General features: G+C 44.5%; 1 protein-coding gene across 4 annotated transcripts in view; it reads right to left on the bottom strand.

The window, feature by feature from the left end:
• Positions 1 to 23,398, bottom strand: part of FYN (FYN proto-oncogene, Src family tyrosine kinase) — a 219,229-nt gene that overhangs the window by 19,422 nt on the left and 176,409 nt on the right. For 3 of the 4 annotated variants that reach the window (XM_040238472.1, XM_040238474.1, XM_040238473.1), the window contains 6 exons: positions 22,772 to 22,875; positions 21,650 to 21,799; positions 18,922 to 19,086; positions 15,580 to 15,759; positions 13,336 to 13,412; positions 13,097 to 13,250 (listed from right to left, as the gene is read on the bottom strand). In XM_040238472.1, the coding sequence (XP_040094406.1) occupies positions 13,097 to 13,250; positions 13,336 to 13,412; positions 15,580 to 15,759; positions 18,922 to 19,086; positions 21,650 to 21,799; positions 22,772 to 22,875 (830 nt within the window). Of the gene's footprint in view, positions 1 to 13,096; positions 13,251 to 13,335; positions 13,413 to 15,579; positions 15,760 to 18,387; positions 18,544 to 18,921; positions 19,087 to 21,649; positions 21,800 to 22,771; positions 22,876 to 23,398 lie in introns of all 4 variants that reach the window. The other variant, XM_040238475.1, reaches the window with a different exon arrangement.

Raw genomic sequence — 23,398 nt, 5'->3', positions numbered from 1 at the left:
GGTGACGCGTCCATGTCACTTCTGCCATCACGTTTGCTGACCTTGTGGCTCTAGTCTCATTTGTGTTGTTTTAGTACACTTTTCACCTCTGAGTAATATGAATCATCTCAGGAACAAAGGAGTAGAACTTGGCATACTCTAACACTTGGTAAAGCTCAAACAGTCCTATGAGAAATGAGCAATCTTTTCTGAGTTTATTCTTCCCTGATGCTCTTCCTTTCTTTCTAGGCATTTCTCTTGCCTCTGCTGTAGGTTCCTCCTCAGTTTCCCTCTCTTTAAGTGTCTCAGAGGTCTCAGGGCTATAGACCCTTCTCTTTGCTCATTCCCTGGGGAAGCAGGCCTCTCTCAGGATTAACCCTGCCCAGCATTTCTGTGTGAACAGTGGGGGTAAACACTGGAGAAACTTTGTCTCTCATCTGAAGCCTTGGTTCCCGATTTGCATGTGTCTAAGGGACAGAGCCCCTAGGATGTCCCAACTTTATCTCAAATGTGTCAACTATGAATTTAAATTTATTTTTCATTAAATCATTTTACTATGAATAAGACAGTTTGTTATAAAAGAAGTTCTTGTAGGTGGAAAATTTTCCTAGATGGCTGACAAAGTTGATTCGTACTTTAATATTCTAGGAAGCAGAGGCTCTTTTTTTTTTAGTATCCCTTTTCTGGGAATCAGACCCCACTCTGCCAGGCTTCAAGGTGAAAAAACTTGAAAGCTGGCTGGGACTTCTCCTTAAACCCACTATCTAACCCATCACTAAGCATCTTGCTTCCCTCTCTGACAAGCCTCTCAAACTTTCCCTTTCCTGTATAGGTTCTCTGCCAAAACTTGGTTTAGGTCCTCATCCCTCTGTTTAGACCTCGACCTATGGTGCCCGGCCTTCAGCTCATTGTTTTTCCAATTAACAGTTTTAAGCCTCAGCTTCGTAATGTCCATACCAGCCTCCCCCACAACCACACAGTGGGCTCCCCACTGCATTAAATCAAAATCTCCCACCCAGTTGTCTAGGACCCACATATCTATTCAACTTTGGTTCTTTCTGCCCCAAACCCATGGTTAAATCTAGTCTAGTTCGCTTTCCTGTACCCTGCACTTGGCATGATCATGAACTTGCCTCTTCTACATTAACATATTCTAAACGTTGTCTCGCCTTCTACCTGCTTAGCTAAAGCTTGCTCAGCTCAAGCCCCACCTGCTTCAAGTCACCTGTGACTACTCCAGTCTTCACTGAGCTCACCCATGCTCCTGGAGCCAGTGTGATAAACAAGTTTAATAAAGCTTGACGTTAGAAGCTCCCACAACAGCTAAGCATATATTGAGTGCTTGGTAAGTGGCAAGCATCATGCTAAGTGCTTTACCCATATGAGGCAGATACCGATTACAGTTCTGTTCTACAGACAAGAAAACTGAACAGAGGTAAAATGATACGCCAAAGGACGCACATAAATGGTGGAACTGGGATTTGAACCAAGGGAGTCTGGCTCCAGAGCCCAAACACTCAACCCCCACTGCTACATCCTGTTTCCAGTGTGTCTCTCTCCTAGTTATTCTGCCTCTCCTTAAATAGAATGGAGATCATTTGAGGCTGGAGCCCCTGTTTTATGCTGCTGTTCCTTCACAGTACCTTGCCTAAGGCTGGTTAAACAGCAACTGCTCAATAAATGCTTTAACTGGTTAAAGGGTCAACCTAGCAATTTCTCCAACACTCTGATGGCCACAGAGATTCTCTTCCTTTATTTAATCAAACCAAACAAAAAACAGTGACACAATACAGCTGCGGAACAAACAATTATTTTCACCCTTAGAGTTACAAGAATAAGAGCCTCCTCACTGCACTCCAGGACAGTCTGACCGAAGGCTCTTGGTTTTTAAGTGAAAACAGGATGACCAGCTAAATTTCATTAGGTCAGGATGGCTCATCCCAACCTCCCAGGCCCCGATCAAGTGAATGAAGGTCCTTTTGGGCTAGGAAATCTGCTTTCTTCCATCTTAAAAAGAAACAGTTCTTACCTGATTTAGTTACAGTACTTTATGCATCTTGGTGCATTGAGGCCCTCGGTGGTGGCATTTCAGATGCTCAACTGAAGGCCGCAGGGACTTTCACTTTCCCAGTCTGCCCCCTGCACTAAGGGTGTGAAAGTCGGCCAGAAAACAGGGAGCAAATATTTTTTGTGACAATGCAAAGAGGCCCAACTGTGGGCTGGGCTGGAGTGGTCATTTCTGGAAGGCTCAAGGCAGTCATTAGGGAAAGGGGCCCCAGAGTTAGGCAGACCTGGGTGTGCACACTGGTTTTGCTGGGTGACTATTTAAAAGCCTGCTAAGTATCAGTCTCCTTGTCTGTAAACCGGGATCTCACAAGGCTGTGATGCTGCTGCTGCTGCTGCTGTTGTGAGGAGAATTACAAATAATGCAAAGGGCTCAGCGCAGCATCTGGCACCTCACAATATTTAAATAAATGCTAGCTAGTATCTTCCTTGGATCTTAACGCAAAGGCACTGAGTTGCATGAGGCCAGCCAAAGCTCTCCAAACTTCATGAGAGGGAAAGAGGATGAAAAAAAGCCCATATACTCAGCAGTCAATCACTGAGAACTCACTCAGCCTCCAGGAGTCCCCAGCACTGCCGGAGGCACTCCGGGGAAACCAAGCAGGAGCCACCTCCTGCCCTAGGACATTCCAGGCAGCTGGGGACAGAGCTCACAGAGAAACCCCACAGAGCTAATTGTGGCTCTGGCTTCAGGCAGAAGAGGGCTCAGGAGCGAGGGAAAGAGGACACACACAGGGCAGCCACACGGGATGCTGCGATGGGACCCTCTATTCTTCCTGGAGCTCCAGGCTGGGACCAGGACAGGCCTGGGTGGGCCCCAGCTCATATTACCAGCTCTTACTGGAGACCTGGACTCTCAAGCCTTTTTTTTTTTTTCCTATTGGTGACCAGGCCAATTCCATCCCCTCTGGCTGAAAACTTGGGCCTAAGTGGAGAAGGCAAAGCCAGTGGCGAATAAAAGCAGCCAAACCCTCCCTCCAGAGACTACGAATGGTGCCCTAAAAGCATCTGTAAGGAAGAAAGGCATTTGTATCAACAACAGACACAGTTTTTCTGAACCAAAGATCCATCCAGAACCCTCTTTAGTTATAAAGCAGCAAACTCTGCAAGCTATTATATCCAATATTAAATAATGTGAAGTACTTCAACTTTAAAGTTACCCTGGAGAATAAAAGAAAGCATGATCTATGCCAATAACAGGAAGCTGATCACATGGTTGGTGGGGCATGGGGCGGGCCAGGGGCGGGTGGTAACAAGGGGGGACCTGGACAGGATATCCTGTGAAAGAGGTAAAATCAAAGCTGATCTGACCTGGAACTTCGTGGTTATTCAAACAAAATGATGATGTCAAACCCAATAAAACATGCCCAAGCAAAATTTAGAATTTTCACACCAGGCCATAGGAATGACTTCGAAATTTCCCAAACGTGTCTGGGGTAATACAGCTGTTATTCCTGGTGACACATTCTGTTTTAATTTCTACTTTAGGTTCATAAGGTTTTTAGCACCATGTGTAAAAAACATAAAGGAAAAGTAAATGGTACAATGGGCTGAGATGCTATTCTATTTGAAATGCATAACGGTCAGTGGGGTGTTAGAGAAGGAAGGAGGTGGGGAGAAGGGAGGAGTGGGTGGAGGAAGGTTGTGGGTGGAGGAAGACCAAGTTTGGGGGAGGAAGACAAGAACCCAGGACCAGAGGCAGGGCCTGAAGATGCTGTAAACATGATGGCTGCTTAGCCAGGCACTGAACCAAAGTCTGGTGTGGCTGAATCCAGGAAGGAATAGTCACGCTGAAAGGCATGAACAAAGTTCTAAGGGGAGCCCCAGGCCAAGGACCAGACAAGAAGGAGGAGAACATCCATCAGCGTGTATTAAAAGCCTAATCAGGACAATCAGAGGTCACGGGGAGCAAGCCCAGCCACCTGGGAGGATGGTGGATGAGGCTGGAGGTAAGGAACCGGTCCTGGTGTCTTGCAGTTGAGGAGGGATGGGAAGGCAAGTGAACTGTAGAAGGGCGGGAGTGCCTTACATGGAGGAGAACAGAAAGGAGGCAGTGACATTTCTTCTACAAACCTATGGGGGAGCCAGAAGGGGAAGGAAGGACGCTTGCCTTCTCCCATCACTTTCCTCCCAAGGTTGACCAATGACAACTCAGGAGAACTCTCACTGGCAACACAAAAGCAAAGAATGAAGTTAACCAGCATCTCCTGAAATCATGCTGTCTGGTCCCCGTGCTCTCAGGGAGGAGATCTAAGATTCATCCACAAGACTTTGCCTGGGACTTCCCTGCTGGTCCAGGGGTTAAGACTCTGTGCTTCCACTGCAGGGGGCACAGGTTCAATCCCTGGTTGGGGAACTAAGATCCTGCATGCCACCAGCACGGCCAAAAAACAAACAAAGAAAAGACTTGCCTGAAGTGCTGAATGTGTGTGTATGTATGTGCGTGTGTGTGTGTAGGGGAGGTGGTTGGGACTTGTGGAAGTGATTATCTTGGGTGGAACTGAAGAAAGGAGGGCCCCTGCTTGCTGTTCTAGAACACCAGAATGCTGAATAACTCCAATGATACTTCCAGCTTTCCAAGAACTACAGGAAGGCAAAGGTAGAACTAAATCTCTGACTCACACTCTGGGTATGATGGAGACTGTATCTGGGGTCTTTTCTCTAGAACAAAAGGCAATAAAGCTGCATGTAATGCTCTGGAAGCAACTGTATGCTGCCATTCAGGGTGGTGAGAATTCAGAATGAAGTAAAAACACACGTCTGAAATTGAGCTCAACACAGATGTCATCTCAAGAATCTGGTTACCCCTAGCAGGGGCAGTGGGCCTGGGTCAGTCTGACATCATGTCACAAAGCCTGCTAGGCGGCAAGGGACACGGGTTGGAGATACTGCTCAGAAACAGCTGGTGGTCATACCAAGGGTCTGGATGGGAGTCAGGAAGAAACGGAAGGAAGAGAGGATGTATAGAAGACGATAACCACTTTGGGGTGCTTTTCCACACCACTCCCCCAGCCCCCGCCTGTGCCTTTGGGGAGACCAGCCCCGTGCTGCTGTGTACCCTCCTCCAAAACACTGGACAGCTTTCACATGCACTGGCTGTCCCTGATTATCAGAATGATGCAAACGCAGGAGTGCCTCTGTCAGCAAAGCAAGACAAGGAAGCCAAGTGACATTCTTGATATTTGATGGCAGTCTGTAGTGTCTATTTACACACTTTAAAATCACAGAGGGTGACCATCTGCTTCCTTCTTGATGATTACTAAGGAACGTGGGTGCACAAACCAAGGACTTGCTCTGACCATTCAGAAACAACTGCCAAATTGCTCTGCTCAAGACAGCACAAAGGAGGGGGAGAGAGAGAGAGAGAGACCGACCCATATGGAATACAAAACGTGACCGCCCAGCGCAGAGAAGAGGAAAGATATTCAGACAAGCTGAGCTCTGGTGACTGGGGCTTACAGCAGGCCCGTCAGTCCCCTCCCTTCTGTCCCCCAGGTGAAGAGTCAGGGAGCAGCCAGGCTATGGGGATGGAAGGAATGAATCCGTGTCCTCCCAGCAAACAGTTTTAATTTTAAAAGAGACAGTGGGGGAGGCAGAGGTGAGTTTTCCTTTCCTTTTAGTCTTTGGCTTGCCCCGCGTCCCTTTTCAGAGGAAAGCACGATCTGCCCCACCCATCAGCCTCTCTCGGGCAGCCTGACCGCTCCCCGCAGCGCAGAACCTGACCCCGGGGCTCCCCGGTGGGTGCGCAGATAAACAAAGCGCCCCTCTCGGAAAAGCCGGTGGAAGCCCGGCCGCCGGGGGCGGAATACAAATGAAGGCTCTCTCAGCCTGTGACGGAAGTGCACCAAACTCGGAATCTGGGAGGCTTGATTGGAACCAGGCTGGGCTCCGGCACGCAGCTCTCTCAGCAACAGCAGGAAGGAGGGCTGGGAGGGCCTGGCCGAGGGCAGGGAGTTCTGCGGGGAGAGCCTTGGGCTCTCAGCAGACACCCCCGGGACCGGCGACCCTGACCGAGGCCCAGCGGCACGGTCAGTTCAAACAAATAAGCTTCCTGCTCCGTGCTTAAAACAATAGCTGAGCTGGAAAGGGTTTGCTTTTTGTCAAAGGATGATTTGCTTCTCTAGCACGGGAAGAATTAGATTAAATTCAAAAATTAAAAGGGTTTCATCCCCCTCCTCTTCCCCTGACATTTGCTGTTCAGGTCACAGCACACTGTGTGGGAATGGCAATGCTGTTGTTGACAGAGAACAAGAAACGCATGTGCCGGCGGGAGCAGGGAGGGCATCTCGCAGCGAGATCAGCCTTGATCTGCCTCCGGATTACAGGGGCCTCAGAAGAGGCTGATTAATAATTCTGCAGGAGCCCTTGAGCTGGAAAGCTGGCGTTCTGAGTCTGATAATCCCCAGTCGTGGCAGTACAAAGGAAGGACAGGAATTGAATTCACAGTTCTGAATGGTGAAATACAAAATCTGAAAGAAACAGGGATCTGCTTCTTCCTGACTGTGTTTGTCAACCTAGCTGCCTGCTTGTTTGTGTTAAATGGCTACTGTGCTTTTTGAATCCAAAATCTGATTATATTTAATTAGTACAGGCATCTGGGATTTCTAATACACAAAGAGTTATTAAAGTAACAAATCTTTCTAAAATATGTTCTCCATGAAAGAATGTGTTAATTTATGCAGCAACAATTTTTTAACATGAAATAATTAACATGAAAACTGCAACAATTATGAATTCTTTGCAGTCTAATTTATATGGGAGTTTTCCTCCAGATAATAATCTATTCAACCTAAACCCTCATTTGAAGAGACATATTTTTCTTCTATTTAATACATAAACCAAAACCTACAGCAGGTTTTATACAAAGTCCTAAATGCTCCTGTTTCCGTACATTCCAAAGGTCTAAAGATTAAACAGGGTTTTGACATTTGCTTTATCAGCAACGATCCTGTCATTAACTTAGACCTTAAAAAACCCCAGAAAACCCCCAAACCCCAAATAAACCTAAAACACAGAGCAACTCTAAATTCCCATCTTTGTGATGATTCAAATCAGGAGAAGAAAGGGTTAAATAGGCAGGTCCTTTTTGCAAGAGACCCTGATGGAGGGGGTAGGGAAAGACCGAGAGAGAGAGAGAGAGAGAGAGAGAGAGAGAGAGAGAGAGAGAGAGTGTGTGTGTGTATGTGTGTGTGTGTGAGACAGAGAGAGAGAGAAAGAGAGAGACTGGGCTGGGCGGGGAAAGGAGAAAGGGAGAAAGAACACTATTAACACCCCAGTGGATCAACAGTAGTGATGTTACTATTGCTACTACTAGTAACTAAAATTATACAACTGTCAGCTCAGCATCTGCTTTGCGCTAAGTGTTTTCTGTATGTTCTCAGGGAAGCCATACAACAATTCTCTGATATAGATAACTATTATCATCCCTGTTTTTAGAGGAGGAAATAAAGGCTCAGAGAGGTTAAGTAACTCATCCAAGGCCTCACAACTCATCAGCAGTGATGCTAATGCTCACATCAGGATAACTTGATTTCATGGGTCACACGCTAAACCAATCCAGTCCCTGCCATCTCTGGAATGCATGTTTGCACATGCATGTGGGTGTGCGCGTGCACACACACATGCACAACCATCAGTGACACTGCTGAGAATGTCCATCAGATGCTCAGACTTGACAAGATCAAAAATAATGGAGGTAGGGACAGTTCTCAACAGAGAAGGCAAATCCGAGAAAAAACGAAACTGCTGGAGAGGCTGGTGAGTAGACCACCAACTCTCAGCTGTGTGCAGAGGGGCCCTTGGGCATGCAGATAAACCAAATGGCACCTGCCCGGACCAATGGAATTGGCTGTAAAAAAAGAAATATATTATTTTTCTTACAAGAATAATTATTCTTTACTGTTCCTTACTAGCTTTTTCCTTAAAAAGAATTTTTAGTTAAGAAAATAAAGACCTCTTTCAAGGCAAATGTACATCACACACAAAAAGTTCGGGTTACAAGAATGGTTTATATTTCACAACCCTCCAACAGCTTTTATAGACAGCCCGTTTAATTTTCACACTAATTATGTGAGGTAATTATTTTTATTATCTCCATTTTACGGATGCTAAAAAATGAGGCTCAGAAAGGTTAACTGATTTGCCTGGGGACACACCAACCTTGTAAGAAATAGCTAGTTCAAACTCGGGCTTCCTGACTGCCAGCCACAGCTTCCACAGCCTCACCATGCTGCCTTAGTGGCCTAAAGAGAAGTAAAACCCTATACAACACAGGGACTGTGTATTCTATCTTTAAAGATAAGGCCACAAAACCTGCTGGGCAGTACCGGTTTGTCCTAAGACCAACAATTCCACTACTAGAACTATACCCAGAAGAGAGGAGGACATGAGCACCACCACAGCAGCTAATTTCATAAAGTCTCTCAGTTAGAAATACCAGGAGAATGGATATGTGAATCTATCTGTAAATGGAATACTACTCAGCAAAGAAAAGGAAGGACCTACTGTTTTATGCAGCAACATGGATGAATCTCACAATGACGCAGAAGAAACTAGACACAAAAGACTGGTACTGAATGATTTGTTTATATGAAGATCAGTTACAGGGAAAAGGAATCTCTGGTGGCAGAAGTAAAACAGGGTCTACTTTTGGGAGTGCTGACTGTCTGGAAGGGGATGAGGTCTTTAGGGGGCTGCCAGTGTTTGTATCCTCATCTGTGGGTAATTTTAAGGGCATCCCCATATGTAAAAATTCCCTGAGTTGTATACTTCAGACCTATTCATTTTATTGTACATATATTATGACTCAATAAAAAAAAAATGTGACCACAAAAGCAAATCATTCTGATACGTAAGCTATGTCTATCTGAGCTTGTTAGGTTTAAATCAGTATTCGTCAGCACCAAGCTTCCTAAAAGCTCAGGAAGAAACTTTTTTTCAAGAATTCTCTCATGGTCTGTCTGTGTGGGACCTCTGGGGAACTGGTGGCAGGAGGGGCTGTGATCAGACCTCAAGGGAGGGTGCAGGCAGCATGCGGGTGAGAAGCCGTGGTTGGCTGAGGGGTGGTGATGTGGGGAGGAGTCCTCGGAGGTGAGCACCCGTGGCTATGGGACCGGGTGAGGGCACCCCCACTGACCTCTCTGGGCTTGGACATCGAACTTGGCCACAACTACCTTAAGCTCAACAAATCCCAAACCAAACCAAACTCACCCTTGTTCTTGGAAAAGAAAACCTTCTTCCTGACTCACTCACGCCTGTTGCTGGCAACTGCATCATCATGACCACTCATATCTGACCACAGGGAATTAGCTCTGATCCCTCTCTCCCTTTCCCAGATGATGGCTGAGCCTTTCCACGTGTCTCTGGCCAATCTGGAATTTGTTTATTTCTCAAGAACTTAATCTTGTCCAGGACAGAATAACAAGAGTCCTTTTTGTTTACCAGTTGCTACATGCCAGGTACTGTGCTAAACAATTTACATGTGCTGTTTCACTTAATCTTTGCAAAAACGAAAGCACAAAACAGGGAAAGTATGTTTCCACTTTACAGACAAGCAAGCAAAGGTGTGGAAAAGTTAGGTAATGTGCTGAGGCCCCAGAGCTGGTGGGTGATGGGGTGGGTTTCAGATCTTGTCTGACTCCATGCTGGCAGCTTGCCCCGGTTCAGTCTGGCTTCTTTAGCTCAGGAGCTCCTATCAAAGCCCCTTCACTTTGAAGGGCACTCGAATAATGACGGTTGCCATTACTTGGAGATCCAGATTGGACAGAAGACCTAACTGCTGTCACTGGGGGACATGCAGAGGTAAGAAAATGAGCAATACCAAATGATTGCTATTTGCCTCCAGAATGCTACTGGCAGAGGACCACCCTCCCCAGCTCTGGGCCTGGTCTTGACCTTCTCCCTGATACGGGGCTGCCGCTTACAATCCAGTGGGGCAGGGAGGGGAGGACAAAGGAACTCAGGAGTGGCTGTTTAACTCAGGTCCCAAATCCAGTTCTGCAGGTGCCTGGGGACATGCCAGCTCATCCACCAGATAGGAGGAGGGAAAGACATTTCAGCGAGCCTTTAGATGGGAACCTCACCACTGTGTTGAGAAACAACAGTCACCCACAGTCTGAAAATACCTGTGATCGGCACAGGCTTCTCAACACTGCCCACACTTCCATAAACAAGATGTGGCCTGGCTGAGGCCTGTGGGGAACATAAAACCGGGCTTGTAAATATTTTCAGGCACACGGAGCAGCTGTCTGGAAGCACTGACTAATTCCCCGCAGAAACTTCAGCATGAAGCACGCATGCCATCTGCAGAGCATGCCAGTGGATACACACTGGGCCCTTCCTGCCTCGTAAAGCGGCCTGGGCACAGGGCAGACCCCTGGAGGTGTTCTGTAAACAGCTGGGCTGACCTGGAGCTGGCAGATGAAGGTCTTCCATCTCCCCTCACATGCACTTTAGAAGGTGCCTCTTAAAAGTGCTTCTATAAAATAAAGGGGAAAAGGAGCTTATGACTAATCCTCTCAATTTAAAAATTTTTCTCTTCTTTCAATCACTGTCCTGATGAGAGGCAGTCAGCATAGCATAAGAGGGTGGATGCAATAGGACCAGCCATGCCTGAATCCAAATGCTGACTCTGCCCTTTGACTAGCTGTGTGACTTTGTCTGTTACTCAGCCTCTCTGAGCCTGTATCCATCTTTCCCACTCCACTCCTCACATTTGCCCGCTTGGACCTAGCACTGGGTAGGTTTCCTATAAACACCCCTGCTCCTTCTTTATCCTCTGTTGCAACATTTCTTTTATTCTCCTGGCCAATCCCAGGGCCCCAGTCTTTGTTTTTCCCTCCCCAGTTTAATTCTCTAGTCCATAGCGTTGCAAAGAGCTGGACATGACTGAAGCGACTTAGCACACAGAAGATACTTGTAAAAGGGAAGAGAGAAGAAAAAAGAATTGGAAGAGGGAAGGGTGGAATATTCTATTTGGAAATTCAGGGTGTGAAGCTGGCCCTCTGAAAGGCATCAGGACAACATCTGGGAAGGTGATGGAGCTGGAGCGGACACCACCAGGAAGACAATCAGGAGGAAGGCAGGACGGGAGGGCTGGGGCTCAGGGAAGCCGCACAGCCCTGCTCCACAGCGGCAGCACACTTTGAGGGGACTGCAGCGAGGGCTCCTGACGTGCCTTCCCCCAGACGCCAATCACCCAGGGCCACAGCTTGGGCATCTCACCCCATGAACTAAACACCCAGCCCTGTCAACGGCACCCCTGCCAGCACGCTCGGGCTTCAGGCCCTGCAACGTTCTCATTTATTGATGACTCAAGGGTGCTAATGACAAATCCCAGAGAGTCCAGAGCCTGGGGGGAATGGGAGAAACAAATCCTGAACTGCTCCCTCCAGCCCCAAAACACTCACACACGGAAGGATGCTGACACGACTCACTCCTTCCTAAACCAAAGATTCATGTCTCTCAACCTTCACCCGCTTGCCTCTCCTTCTGGGTCTGTGAGCTGGGATCTGACAGGTTTGCCTCAGGGTAAACTCTCTCATTTAGGGCCAGGTCTCAGACCCGGGGGCACTTCAGACCCTCTCAGCTCATCCTGACTCAAAATCGTGCCCACAGTCCTCTCTGGACTGCAGTGCCAATCAAAGCTGCCCACGTGCCTTTGATTAGTGATACGGCACACCATCTGGCCCTGCACTGTGTGTGTGTGTGTGCATATGCACATGTGCACGTGTGTGATGAATGGGCATGCTTAATGTGTCGGCCTTTGGCTCCAGGACAAGAACTGCCACATGTTGGGGAAATTCAAATAGCCGAGCTGTCTGACCAACATGTAATTTAGCCTTTGGACAGTATCTGTACGAGGCAGGGTCTTAGTTTAGCATTTTTTTCCCCTCATCTCTTGAGACTGCCAAGAAGGATAAAAGGAGGGAAAAACTGGCATGAAATGAAAGAATTAAAAAAGAAGACGAGAAAGAAGAAGCACAGAGCTAACCATTATAACCTCCAGTAGATAACACCACCCTGTAACCTATTCCAGTCATTGCTCAGCCTTGCTCAGAATGACTGGGTTTTGGTTAAGAACAACAATGAAGCTGACCCCTCTTCTTTCACACGTTGTGTTCACCACGAAGAGCCTACGTTCCATTGCAAACTGCACACTTAATTCCACACATTTACCCTTTGACCACTGTGTAAAGTTCTGGAAGAAAGGAAGTAACCCTGGGAATTCCTTCTCCCCAGTCTAGTACTCTAGAAGAACCTGAAAAGTTGTCCCACTGGAGTGGCTGTTGGTTTGAGATATATTTTATCTGGAGGCTGATTTCTATAAATCTTCTGAAATGGTGGAATGGAGGGGGATGATTCAAGGAAGTAGAGCTTTTCGAGTGACTCTTGTTCTCTCCTGTTGGCCCTCTAGATCCCCTCTCTACCTGTCTTCTCCCTTCTCGGGGCCAGTCTGGACTGTCAGCGGCTCCTCTGACTGCTGGCTCTAGTTGGGCTTGGCAGGAGACCTGTAGGAGGGCTGAAGAGTGAGCCTGGGCGTGACTTCCCCAGAGGCCTGTCTCAGCCAGTGGTGGTCTCCGCGCATAGCTGCTCGTTCTTAGTTCTGGAGCTGTTACAAGCTCTGGAAGGCCGCATCACGCCCTGCTGGTTTTCTTAAACCCTGCCTGCGCTGTCACAAATAACTCCTTTATTAAATTCTCCAATGAGAGTGCCTTCTGTTTTGGCTGAGACTCTGACAGAATGATGAGTGGCTTCCTGACTGCTCTCCTGGCCTTCCACACCCTCTCCTCGAAAGTCAGAGGGTTCCGAGCCTGGATGCAGGCACGAGGGTGGCACAAACCAGGGGGACATCAGTGGACACTCGCGCATGAAAAAGCAACATCTCATACACCAACTGAACCCACTACGGTCTCCCATCTGCAGTGCAGCCAGATTCCTGCCAGATAAGAAGGAAAAACCCAGCTGAAGAATGACATTCTGAATATTTTCTGGAGGAAAGGAGGGAAGGGACGTGCAAGATAGGATCACGAGCCTTCCTCATTCAAGCGCCCACCTTGTCTTGCCGTGTACTCATTGTCCTCGATCAACCTGGCCAATCCGAAGTCGGCGATCTTGCAAATTAGTCCATTCCCCACGAGAATGTTTGCTGACCGCAGGTCTCTGTGGATGTAATTCATGCGCTCGATATACGCCATTCCCGCGGCAACCTGCGTAGACCAGGGAAATGCACGTTACACGTGACTCCACAGTACTCACTCACTTGTAAATCTAAGGCAGGAATCGAGGGCCTACCTGTGCTGCCATATCCACAAGGTTTGGTAATTTCAGAGCTCTTCCTTCTCCATCTTTTAAGAAATCGAGTAAACTTCCTATGAAGAAAACATAAAGTCATTTTGATTTCCTTTGAAAGGTCAAAATTCCCAGTGAAGGGCTGTATTTGGTTTTCTTATCAGAAGGAATGAGGTAATCAGAGGAAATGAGGCTATCAGTGAAAACAAGGTTCACACATAAAAACTGGGCAGAAAAAAAACTGTGCACTGGAGGCTGCAGTTTTACCTTTTAAAAGTAAACAGTGGTGACTCCAATTCTAAGGACAACAAAAATGGGATGAAGCTAGAAGAAACAGGACTTCATAAGAAGCAGCCTTAAATGAGATTAAAGGCTGCACCACTTCAATCTCACTCCCGACAGTCCCGCTCAAGAGTGATGTGGAGAAAACAGTGCCCAGATGAGTGGTTCCCAATACTTGGTCCCGGACCAGCAAGAACGGCAATCTCTGGGGAACCAGTTGGAAACACAAACTCTCAGAACCCATCCACATCTACAGAATCAGATGCTTGGGAGTTTTGGCCCAGAAACTTATATTTTGAGAAGCCCATTAGATCAGTGGTTCCCAGTCTTTTTGGTACCAGGGACAAGCTTCTTTAAAGACAATTTTTCCATGGACTTGGGGGTGGCAGATGCTTTAGGGATGATTCAAGCACATTCCATTTATTGTGTACTTTATTTCTATTATTATTACATCAGTTCCACCTCAGATCATCAGACATTAGCTCTCAAAGGTTGGGGACCCCTGTATTAGGTGATTCCGACATATAGTAAAGTGTACAATCAGTGGCTCAGCTTATTGACAGATTTTTAAATCAAGAAAAGGGTATCTGAGGAATACAGGGTTGGGGTAGGTGGCTCCTCACGTTAGATCATGGCCAATCAGGACTTGAAAGATACCTGAAACCAAAGGCTGGAGCTTCACAGCCAGTGTGATGACTCCGCCTAAGGAGCTCAGAATGAACACTGGGGCTGAAGCAGTCATGGGCAGATGCTAGAGGTTCATGTCATCACTGGGTATTTTTTTTCATGCTTTAATCACAAAGTTATTTACCAAATAACCAAATACAAAGGACAAACAATCTGCCAGGGAATAATTCCAAATATATTTTAATAGAAAGTACGGGGAAAGGGAAAAATTGTACTGGTGTCATCTGATGTACAATGCGTTGCCTTTTAAGGCTGTTTCTTGTTTGGTTCATCTATTTTTCCAAAACAAAGTGATCTGTGGTCTTATCCCCAACAATATTGCTTTGATTAGAAAGACAAAGAGAGAGAGAAAAAGAATGAGAATATAATGTGCTCTTTAAAAGCATGTCTTTCTACATCGGATGTTTAAGAAGAGAGCTGAAGAAAAAAAAAAAGGTGTTGAAAAGATGGAGGCTAAACTTAACCCAGAGCTCAGTGTCTGATGTTAATTGTTCAGCCTTGCAAAAATATTTAATTTAAAAAAAATTTGTAAGAAAGTAATTTATTATTAAGCTGGTTAAGCTGTGTATGCCACAAAACCGTTCATAACACAATTTCTTACTTTTATGCTTCTGTACACAAAAAGGCATTTTCAAACAAAATTTTACTGCAAAACAAGTTTTGAACCGATGTGATTAAAAAAAACTCACCCTTGATGAGGGTTTCCAACATGGTCAAGGTTGTGGTGTCTTGAGTGGGGGACTCAAGACAGACAAAGGTGGTGGGAATGAGGCAGGAGAGATGAATACCTGAAAACTGTATAGCCTCATATCTTTGTTTGAAAAAAATTTAATTTTTAACATAAGCTGTGGCATTCCAAATAACAGCAAACTTTTATAGCCCTCTGTATCAATGGCAACCCACTCCAGTCTTCTTGCCTGGAAAAGCGCATGGACAGAGGAGCCTGGTGGGCTACAACCCATGGGGTTGCAAAGAGTCAGACATGACTACACACGCATGCACTGATCACTCCGATACTAAAAGTGAATTACTTCAGTTATGGAGAGGAGCTGGAAATCCTGACGTGTGCAAAAGCATGCAAAGGAATCTGGGGTCAAACTCAAGGTCACTGTCTGTTCGTACAGCGTTTTCGCCAGTGAGCACATAGTTTGTGCTTCCTGACAAAGAATGCGTGACTCATGGAGGAAGGAGGGAAAAGGCAGGCAGGCAGCTCCATTTCCCTCCCTGAGACAAGCCTGCAGGTCCCTATGAGGGGGAGCCCGAGAGGCCCAGTCCAACCTTTATTCATGTACTCGGTGACGATGTAGATAGGCTCTTCGGACACCACGGCGTATAGCTGGACCAGTTTGTCGTGCTTCAACTTCTTCATGATCTGCGCCTCCTCAAGGAATGATTCAGGGGACATTGTGCCTGGTTTAAGAGTCTTTATGGCTACTTTTGTGTTTCCATTCCAGGTACCTGCAGACACCCCACAATATTAAGTCAAACCAAAGATCCTCTTTGGATGGGAAAAAAACTTTTTTAATGAATAGTTTTAAAGAAAACTTAATAGAGTTGTTGTTGTTGAACAAAGACAATCAAATGCAAGAACTCTGTCAAGTATTTTCAACAGGAAAAAATGTGTTTACTTATAGGCTATATCATGGTTTACAATTATTTAAAAATTTTTCACATTTTGATATATATCACTTTCCTTTTCTGGTTCAGCCACGTGATCACAAATTTGTATCAAAAGCTCTGGATACTTCATTTTTTTTCCTTCTAGTAGTTTTTGAGATATGATTGACATATGGCGCTGTATCAGTTTAAGTTGTAAAGCATAATGATTTAATTTACATACATCATGGAGTGACTATTACAGTTAAGTTTAGTGAAATCCATCATCTCAGATAGATACAAACTTAAACACAAATAAATTTTTTTCTTGTGATGAAAATTCTTGGGATTTATCCCCTAAACAATTTTCATAGATAATACACAGGATGTTAATTATATTTACTTAGCATGTAGTACATTAGATCACTGGTACTTTCTGGATACTTCTTTATAAGGATGAACGTCTAGGGGTTAGAACAGGACTGGTCTTCAATGGCCATCCAATAGCCGTCCCTTAGACAGGAGGATGAGCATGGAAGAAATGACATTAAGTCCTATTTTCTGGGGTGTGCCATTTTAAAATATATGACACCACACTAAGGAAGTTTGGAAATTACCTCTAGACTTTCAGTTGTCAGCTAGGGATGAGCTACTTGACTGAGTCCTTGAGAAGTTGAGCTAAATGTGCTCCAAAGTATTGGCAAGAAGCTCTTGGTCTACTTGCCAATACTTCAACCACGAAAAGAAAATTCCTCAAGTTTACTGATGGTCAGCCACAGGAACAATGATTTCTATTAGACTGGAAAAATTAAACAGCAGCTAAGAGGGAAAAGAAATATTGAAAACTTCACATGTGTAAAATAATCTAGGAGTTTCAGAGGCGAGCCTGGTTTATGATCCTCATCATTTACCTCATCTGTAAAATATAGAAATGGAACTGGATTATCTTTCCAGTCTCTTTTAGCACCAAAATTTAAAAAAAACCCACTAAATCCTATGTGTATCCATTATTAGTCCTATGACTTTGAATTAAAACTATAAGGTAAACTGAAAAATCTACTAAGTTAGATTATATCATTTTCTATTTGGAAAAGAAGGCTGGATTAAATTAACTTTACACTTAATATAATTAATCCTAGAACTAAAAGATTCTATAAATTGGAACAAGTCTTGTCACCCTGTTAAAAACATGGTTCATATAATCACAACATGCGACCCATAAAAATGTAAATTATCAAAGGGTAAGTGCCTTAAAAAATAGTTGATTGAAATCTTATAGAAAACTGACCACTAAACATAAATGGGAAATCTGACAACTAGCAAGTGGCCTGTGTGTGTTTTAGCATCCCTGAAATTTTAACAGCGAGATCATCCTCTCTAATATCACCTGGTTACCTAGATAACCTTCCATCTTCAGGGGAAAACATAACAGCATATGTAATGATTTAAAACTGGTAACCATAATGTTTGAAAATAAATTTTTGTACAGAGTTTAATTTTTCCTGGTTTCATGAATGACTGTATTGAAATCCTTAGGACTCACAAATCTAATTATAAATTGGGTGGCTAAGGGCCATATAAATACAACATGAGGGTTAGATTCCAGATAGAGACAGACACAATAAGTCGACTCGGAAAGCGATTATATTAATAATGATAATACTTACTATAATGGCATATGCATACTCATCCATGTGTATATCTGAGGGGGGGTGTGTGTCTCTCTCTCCCTCTCTCTATATGTAGTACTTACTAGTTGTCAAGTTCCATTCTAAGTGCTTTAACTGCATTAAACCTTTTAATGCAGATCACACCTAAGTACCTACACCCACACAAATCAACAGGTACCAACCTATGCTTTTGCTTTTAAGTAATGTTGCTTTTAATTGCATCTAGGAAAGAAGCAGGATTCCATAAGCAGCAGCGTGGCCTTATTGATAGATGTTTCTGGGTGTTTTAAAGCAGTGGGGAAGGCCAGAGAAGTTGGCCTGGCCAAAGAGAACCAAATTAAGAGAGAAGAACGCGTGTCTACTGAGTACCTGCCATTTGCCATGGAGAAATACTATGCCATATCACCCTCAAGGTAATCCTATGAAGTAGGTATTATTTCAGTTTTACAGATGAGGTAACTGAGGTTCAAAGAGATGAAACAAGCCCCATGCCCATGGTTAATCAGCTGGAAAAGATTCAAATCCAGGCTACTGAGGAAAAAAGCCCATGGTCTTTTCCTACATTAGCCCATCTGTAGAATCTTACCTTCCCATGTCTTAGGAAAAGGAAACATCATTCTTACTGTACTGGTTTTCTGTTCTGTGTGCCTTAATTAACCACATGAAGCTGGATGGAAGGGAATAACCTGAATGGCCTGTAGCCATCTAGCCATCCAGGTCAAGCATCTTGGTCCCACCAGCTGTGTGTGTGTGTTTGTTCAAAATCGCCTTTTAGCTGGCTTTGAGATGCAGCCAAAACAAAATGTGCCCTCTGCCTTACCAAGCCACACTTCAGCGAAACACCCCTGACCCAGCTTCTTCTCCAGATTCAGGGAATCACGTGCAACTTCCCAAGCATCTTTAGACAATCCAGAAGTTTGTGGGGTACAACTCGATGCAATCACAGTTAAGTTAAAACACAAACCATCAGCTTTCTCTACAGGAAAGGGAATTAATAAAGAAAACATAGTCCTTATAATCCATAATCATGCATGCACTACAAAAGATGGGAGGTGACGGGCCCTTTAGGGCGACACTGTTCATTCTACCAACATTTGCAGTTGGAAATGAAGGCATTTGGTGCAGGCTAGAATATTCCTTGTACCATTTCCTGGTTTATGAATTGAGGCTCATATAATAGTATCATTTGAGCCATCTGCCAATCTTAACCAGAATTCTGAAATCAAAATCCAAATTATTCATAATTCATATTCTCTTCCTGGCCAAAAAGTCTTTATTTTCACCTTCCATCTTTGATGTTTGGGACTTCCCCAAACGAGAAAGCTAGTAATAGAGTAACTGAGGCTTGGCATACCCATCCATACTTCCCCAAACTGCCCATTTCCCAGTCTCTTGATCAACTGCAGGGATTCTCGAGGGATTTCCCAGACATCTTTGGTTTTGACAGACAGATCGGTAAGCCGTGGCATCCCTTTGTGACAGGGAACTACTAGGCGGCAGCAGAGGCCTGCGGCTCTCTCTGACGGAGCGAGGACAGCGGCGGGAGAGGAAGAGAAAAGCAAACACGTGAAACAACACTTAAAGAGGCACAAACCCAGCTAGCGCACAGTGTTACTCAGAACAGTGCTGTGTCAGCAGAGAACTACACACGTGTTGGAAGATTAGACACCACACACTGAAATGTGCTCTCTGGAGGCAGAACAGAAGACGTTTTGGATTTTGATGACTGCGTACACCCAGGTCTAGTATAGTCTATACATAGATACAGGTTCAGGCTGCTTTGGTGTCTGTGCTTACGAAATAAGAAAAATGTTTTCAGCCCAGCGTGCTAATAACATGTCTTCTGAAACTCTGCAAATAACCTCCACTGATTTCAAAAGGTACATCTGAACCACAGAACGTCAGCACAACTGTCTTTTGCTGCTGTCTCATATCAAGGGAGTGGGGACTCTCTTTGCTATGAATATACTTAAAATTGTAGCTTCGGTACAGGCTTCTCGTATAGAACGTTAGACTGTTATAAACTAGTAAGGTTGGAGATTACACCTGGCGAGGGAAAAAAGAGGTCCTATTTCTCTAGTGATTTCTCTGACAATTTGAACTGACTCTATTCTGACAGTCAGCTACTCTTGCTTCTTTGAAATCTTCCATTAAAAAAAAAAATCTTTATAACAGTCTCCGATGTATAATTTAGGAGTCTGGCTTGAAAGGAGAAAGAATGGGAACTAAAATTTGCAGAAACTCAAGGATGTGAGAGAACTCTATTTCCTATGAAAAAGAGGAAGGAAAAAAGTCATTATCACTTATAGGTTATTTGGAGGATTTTTCCCTTTTCTTCTCTCTCTCTTTAAAGTCTTTTAGACTGTAGCAGTGATAAGGGGAAATTGTCTAAATGCCAAGCTGAACATGGGTCAGGTGAGAACGTTGACAATGGACAGGGACTCAGGCAGTGACGAAGGCTGCAGAGAGCCTGGCCTGAGCTGGCCACGCCCCACTGGAGGCCCCTCTGCTCCAGGGACACAGAATGGAGTGCTGTTGCCTTTGCTCCAGGAACCAGCTGCAAGTTCCTTTTTATTCCTTTCTTTTTGACAGAATCAGGTTCTCAGACATTTAGGCAGGAAATTATTTATGTGTCAATATTTCAAAGGCATTTTATTGTGTGAGGGAGAGAAAGAAGCAAGGGGAGAAGCCAATATAAAAACAAATCTGTCTCGAGATGGATTTTTTTTTTGAGATTAAAAAGTGTCTATTGCTCCTCACATCCCTTCTCTCCTTCCAGCTTTATGATGTTATTAAGGTGCCCTTTCCAACACAATATTTTCAAATGATCCAAGCCCTGGGGAGCCAGCTGATGTCTGGCTGTAATGAAATATATTTAGGCATTTGAAAGATCCTTACAACATGAGGGTATTTGAGCACGTCATTTAATCTCAGGGAGATATTTTGCTTCATTTCTCCTAAGTATTTCATTAGAATCCACACCAACGAAAGTGACCCCCTCCCCTAATCATCAAGCTTGCCAAGTGTTGTTAATGTTTTTTCATTTGCTCTTTAGTGCCCAGGATCAATAGACAGATATTTCTTAGTGCCATTTTCAAAAAAACTGCCTTTTTGGTGCTAAACAATTATACACACATATTTTTAAATGAATGAGCATAGGGCAATAGTGGAAGTCAAGCCATGTAGTATTTTGGAGTCTTGTCATTATCCTAAAGAATAACAAAAAATGTACATATGGGTCACATAAAAACTATTGGGTTATAGACCTCTATCTGGACATGCATAAGTCTATCCACTGGTGTGTATATATTGATATAGTGGGGTTGACTTGCTAATCTAGGAAAGAAAGCAATCATTTTAACAACTGCATGTACAATCACCCTCTTTAATAAAATGTACAAAGCACACACCTAAATACCTAATAATTATATGTTTCTAGGAACAACAGACTGATGGTGATGTCTGGGTGTTAGGACAGAGATTGATCTACTACTTAAAAGTTTAATTTAATACAATAGCTGTAACAGCTCTAGGAGCTGTGGGTCATATACATCTAAGTCTAGTTAGTAAACAGAAGCATTGATGGGGAAGTAGAACATGAGAAATGGATGGTGAAAGTCATCTAGTATATGTATGTGCAGCCCTTCCTGCTGAGAGGGAAGTGATGGTAGGAACACACCACCCCCTCTAGGAGGCCCCATGGATGGAGTTCCCCCAGAGACCACACCTTCTTCCCTTCACAGCTTCCAAACGATATATACTGCAGGGGAGCAGGAAGAGATAACTTCCAAGGATTTAAAGACAAAGACGAAAAAACAGCTTTTAGAATTTAACCTATTGCTTTCTAGTTGGGGAACGAGATGATCTGTATTTTGACAAACTTATGGAACTAACAATAACTGTGAAGGTAAAAATAGAGAGAACCTATTCGGCCAAGCCTCACCTTGAGAGCCCAGCAAAGAAGACTACTTTCCTAGTGCCTTTGCAATATATTTGCTATACCACTTTCCCTTTTCCCACTCTTTCCTCACTGCCCCCCTCCAGCATCCAAATGGTTAGTAGCCAGTTAGAATTCACCTTACCTGAGTAATGTTGTACAAGCTGCTGAAGGGTTTCGAATTGGGCCCGGGTGGTAATATAGTATCCACCGTTGTCAAGTTTCCGAATTTTATAATGTTTGACATGGTCTCCTTTCATATCATCCCAGTCACGGATAGAAAGTGAATAGGCACCTGGGAGACGTGCAAAGCATCAGCAGCTCCAATCACTTTGAACACCAATTTCTTTTTGGGGGACTCATTTACTTAGAGTATTCTGATTGATAATTATCAAGAGGAGACATACACACCACACACACATCCATTCAGCAACACAGGAAGAAAATAATTTTTTCCTGCTAATGTCAGAAGATATTAGTAGTAATAAAATGATTCTACTGTTGGGAATGAAAGCTCCCTGGATTTTTTTTTCCTACGAGAAGTCTATTCAGTATACTTGTACTGGTGAACTCAGTGTAGACCCAGCTCCCCCAGGGCAAGATGAGGGAAGCACAGATGCTCATGGCCAAGACTGCTCTCCTAGTCTGGGTTGTCCACAGAGCATCACCAAGTCAGGGGTGGCGTGTACTGAAAGAAATCTAAGGGCTGTTTCTCTAGAACGGAGCTTCCGATTCTTGCTTCACAACACTTTTCACAGGAGCAGATAACCAGTAGTCTGGTCGTTCAAGCTAGAAGGCCACTGCTGTTTCCTTGGCCTAGCTCCTCTCGTGGGCCCTAATGAGTTGTTAAATAATGAGAAGGCCAGCAAATGGGGGAAGAGAAGTCCTTGGTTGTGGAAAAAAACAAAAGAAATGAAAAAAAACAAAACAAAACAACCTGTGTGATGGGCGCCTGAGGAACTAAGAGTTTCAGAAAATCCTAATTCTAAAGGACTTCTGAACGCTCTGTGATCTTGTGTGCCTGGAGGGGAGAAGCAGCCCAGCCCCTGTTTCAGGAGGAAGGCCTTGGTTTCAGCCTCTGTAGTCCTTTCGGAACTGTCTGCAGTTCTAGAGCCTGGAGGGGAAACTGAAAATAGGACTCTGCTAGCGAGGCAGAGAGGATATGTGCCATTTAAAAATCCTCGTACATTAGAGATAAGCCTTTCATCCCCTCTGACTAATCCACAGATTTGAATGACAAGCCAACGTCTTCAACTCGTTATCTTACCTTTGGTGGTTTCACTCTCACGGATAAGAAAGGTACCCCGCGGGTTTCCAAAGGACAAAAGCTGTCGCTCAGCATCTTTCCGGCCGAGTTTTCCAAAGTACCACCTGTAAATGAGATCAAGGGAAGGAGACATTGTCTAACGATCATCTGCCAAAGTGGAACAGTGCCTGTGCTTCCTCCTCACCTCCAAGTCCCTCCTTAGCCTCCCCATGTGTTTCTCCTAGCTTCATCTGGTTCCCTTTCAATCTATTCCTGATTCTGTCCCTAATCCACCCCTTTCACGCCTGAAAAACAATCAGATTTGAATCGCAGGTTATTTTTCTTCCTTCCAGAGATGATGGGAAACCGGTGGGTTTGTGGTGCAAGTATCACCCGCATGAACAAAAAGGAAAAACCCCAGACCTTGTTTTGAAATGGCAACTGCAGGACACCCTGCCCGTGAGCTTCTACAAGACCCTGGATTTTTGAGCATTATTACAACCCTTGGCAAATAACAAAACACAGTCTTAGTGTACATAAAGATCATTAATCAAGCATTTAAAAAAAAGCCCATTGGAATGGATAAACAGTATTTTCAGTAGCTTCCTACCTATAGGAACTCTGAAAGAAAGAGGTCTAGATTATCCC

The sequence above is a fragment of the Oryx dammah genome, unplaced genomic scaffold (genome assembly GCF_014754425.2).
Source record: "Oryx dammah isolate SB20612 unplaced genomic scaffold, SCBI_Odam_1.1 HiC_scaffold_4, whole genome shotgun sequence".
In the NCBI taxonomy this organism is placed as follows: domain Eukaryota; kingdom Metazoa; phylum Chordata; class Mammalia; order Artiodactyla; family Bovidae; genus Oryx; species Oryx dammah.
This window is presented reverse-complemented; position numbering and strand designations above follow the sequence as displayed.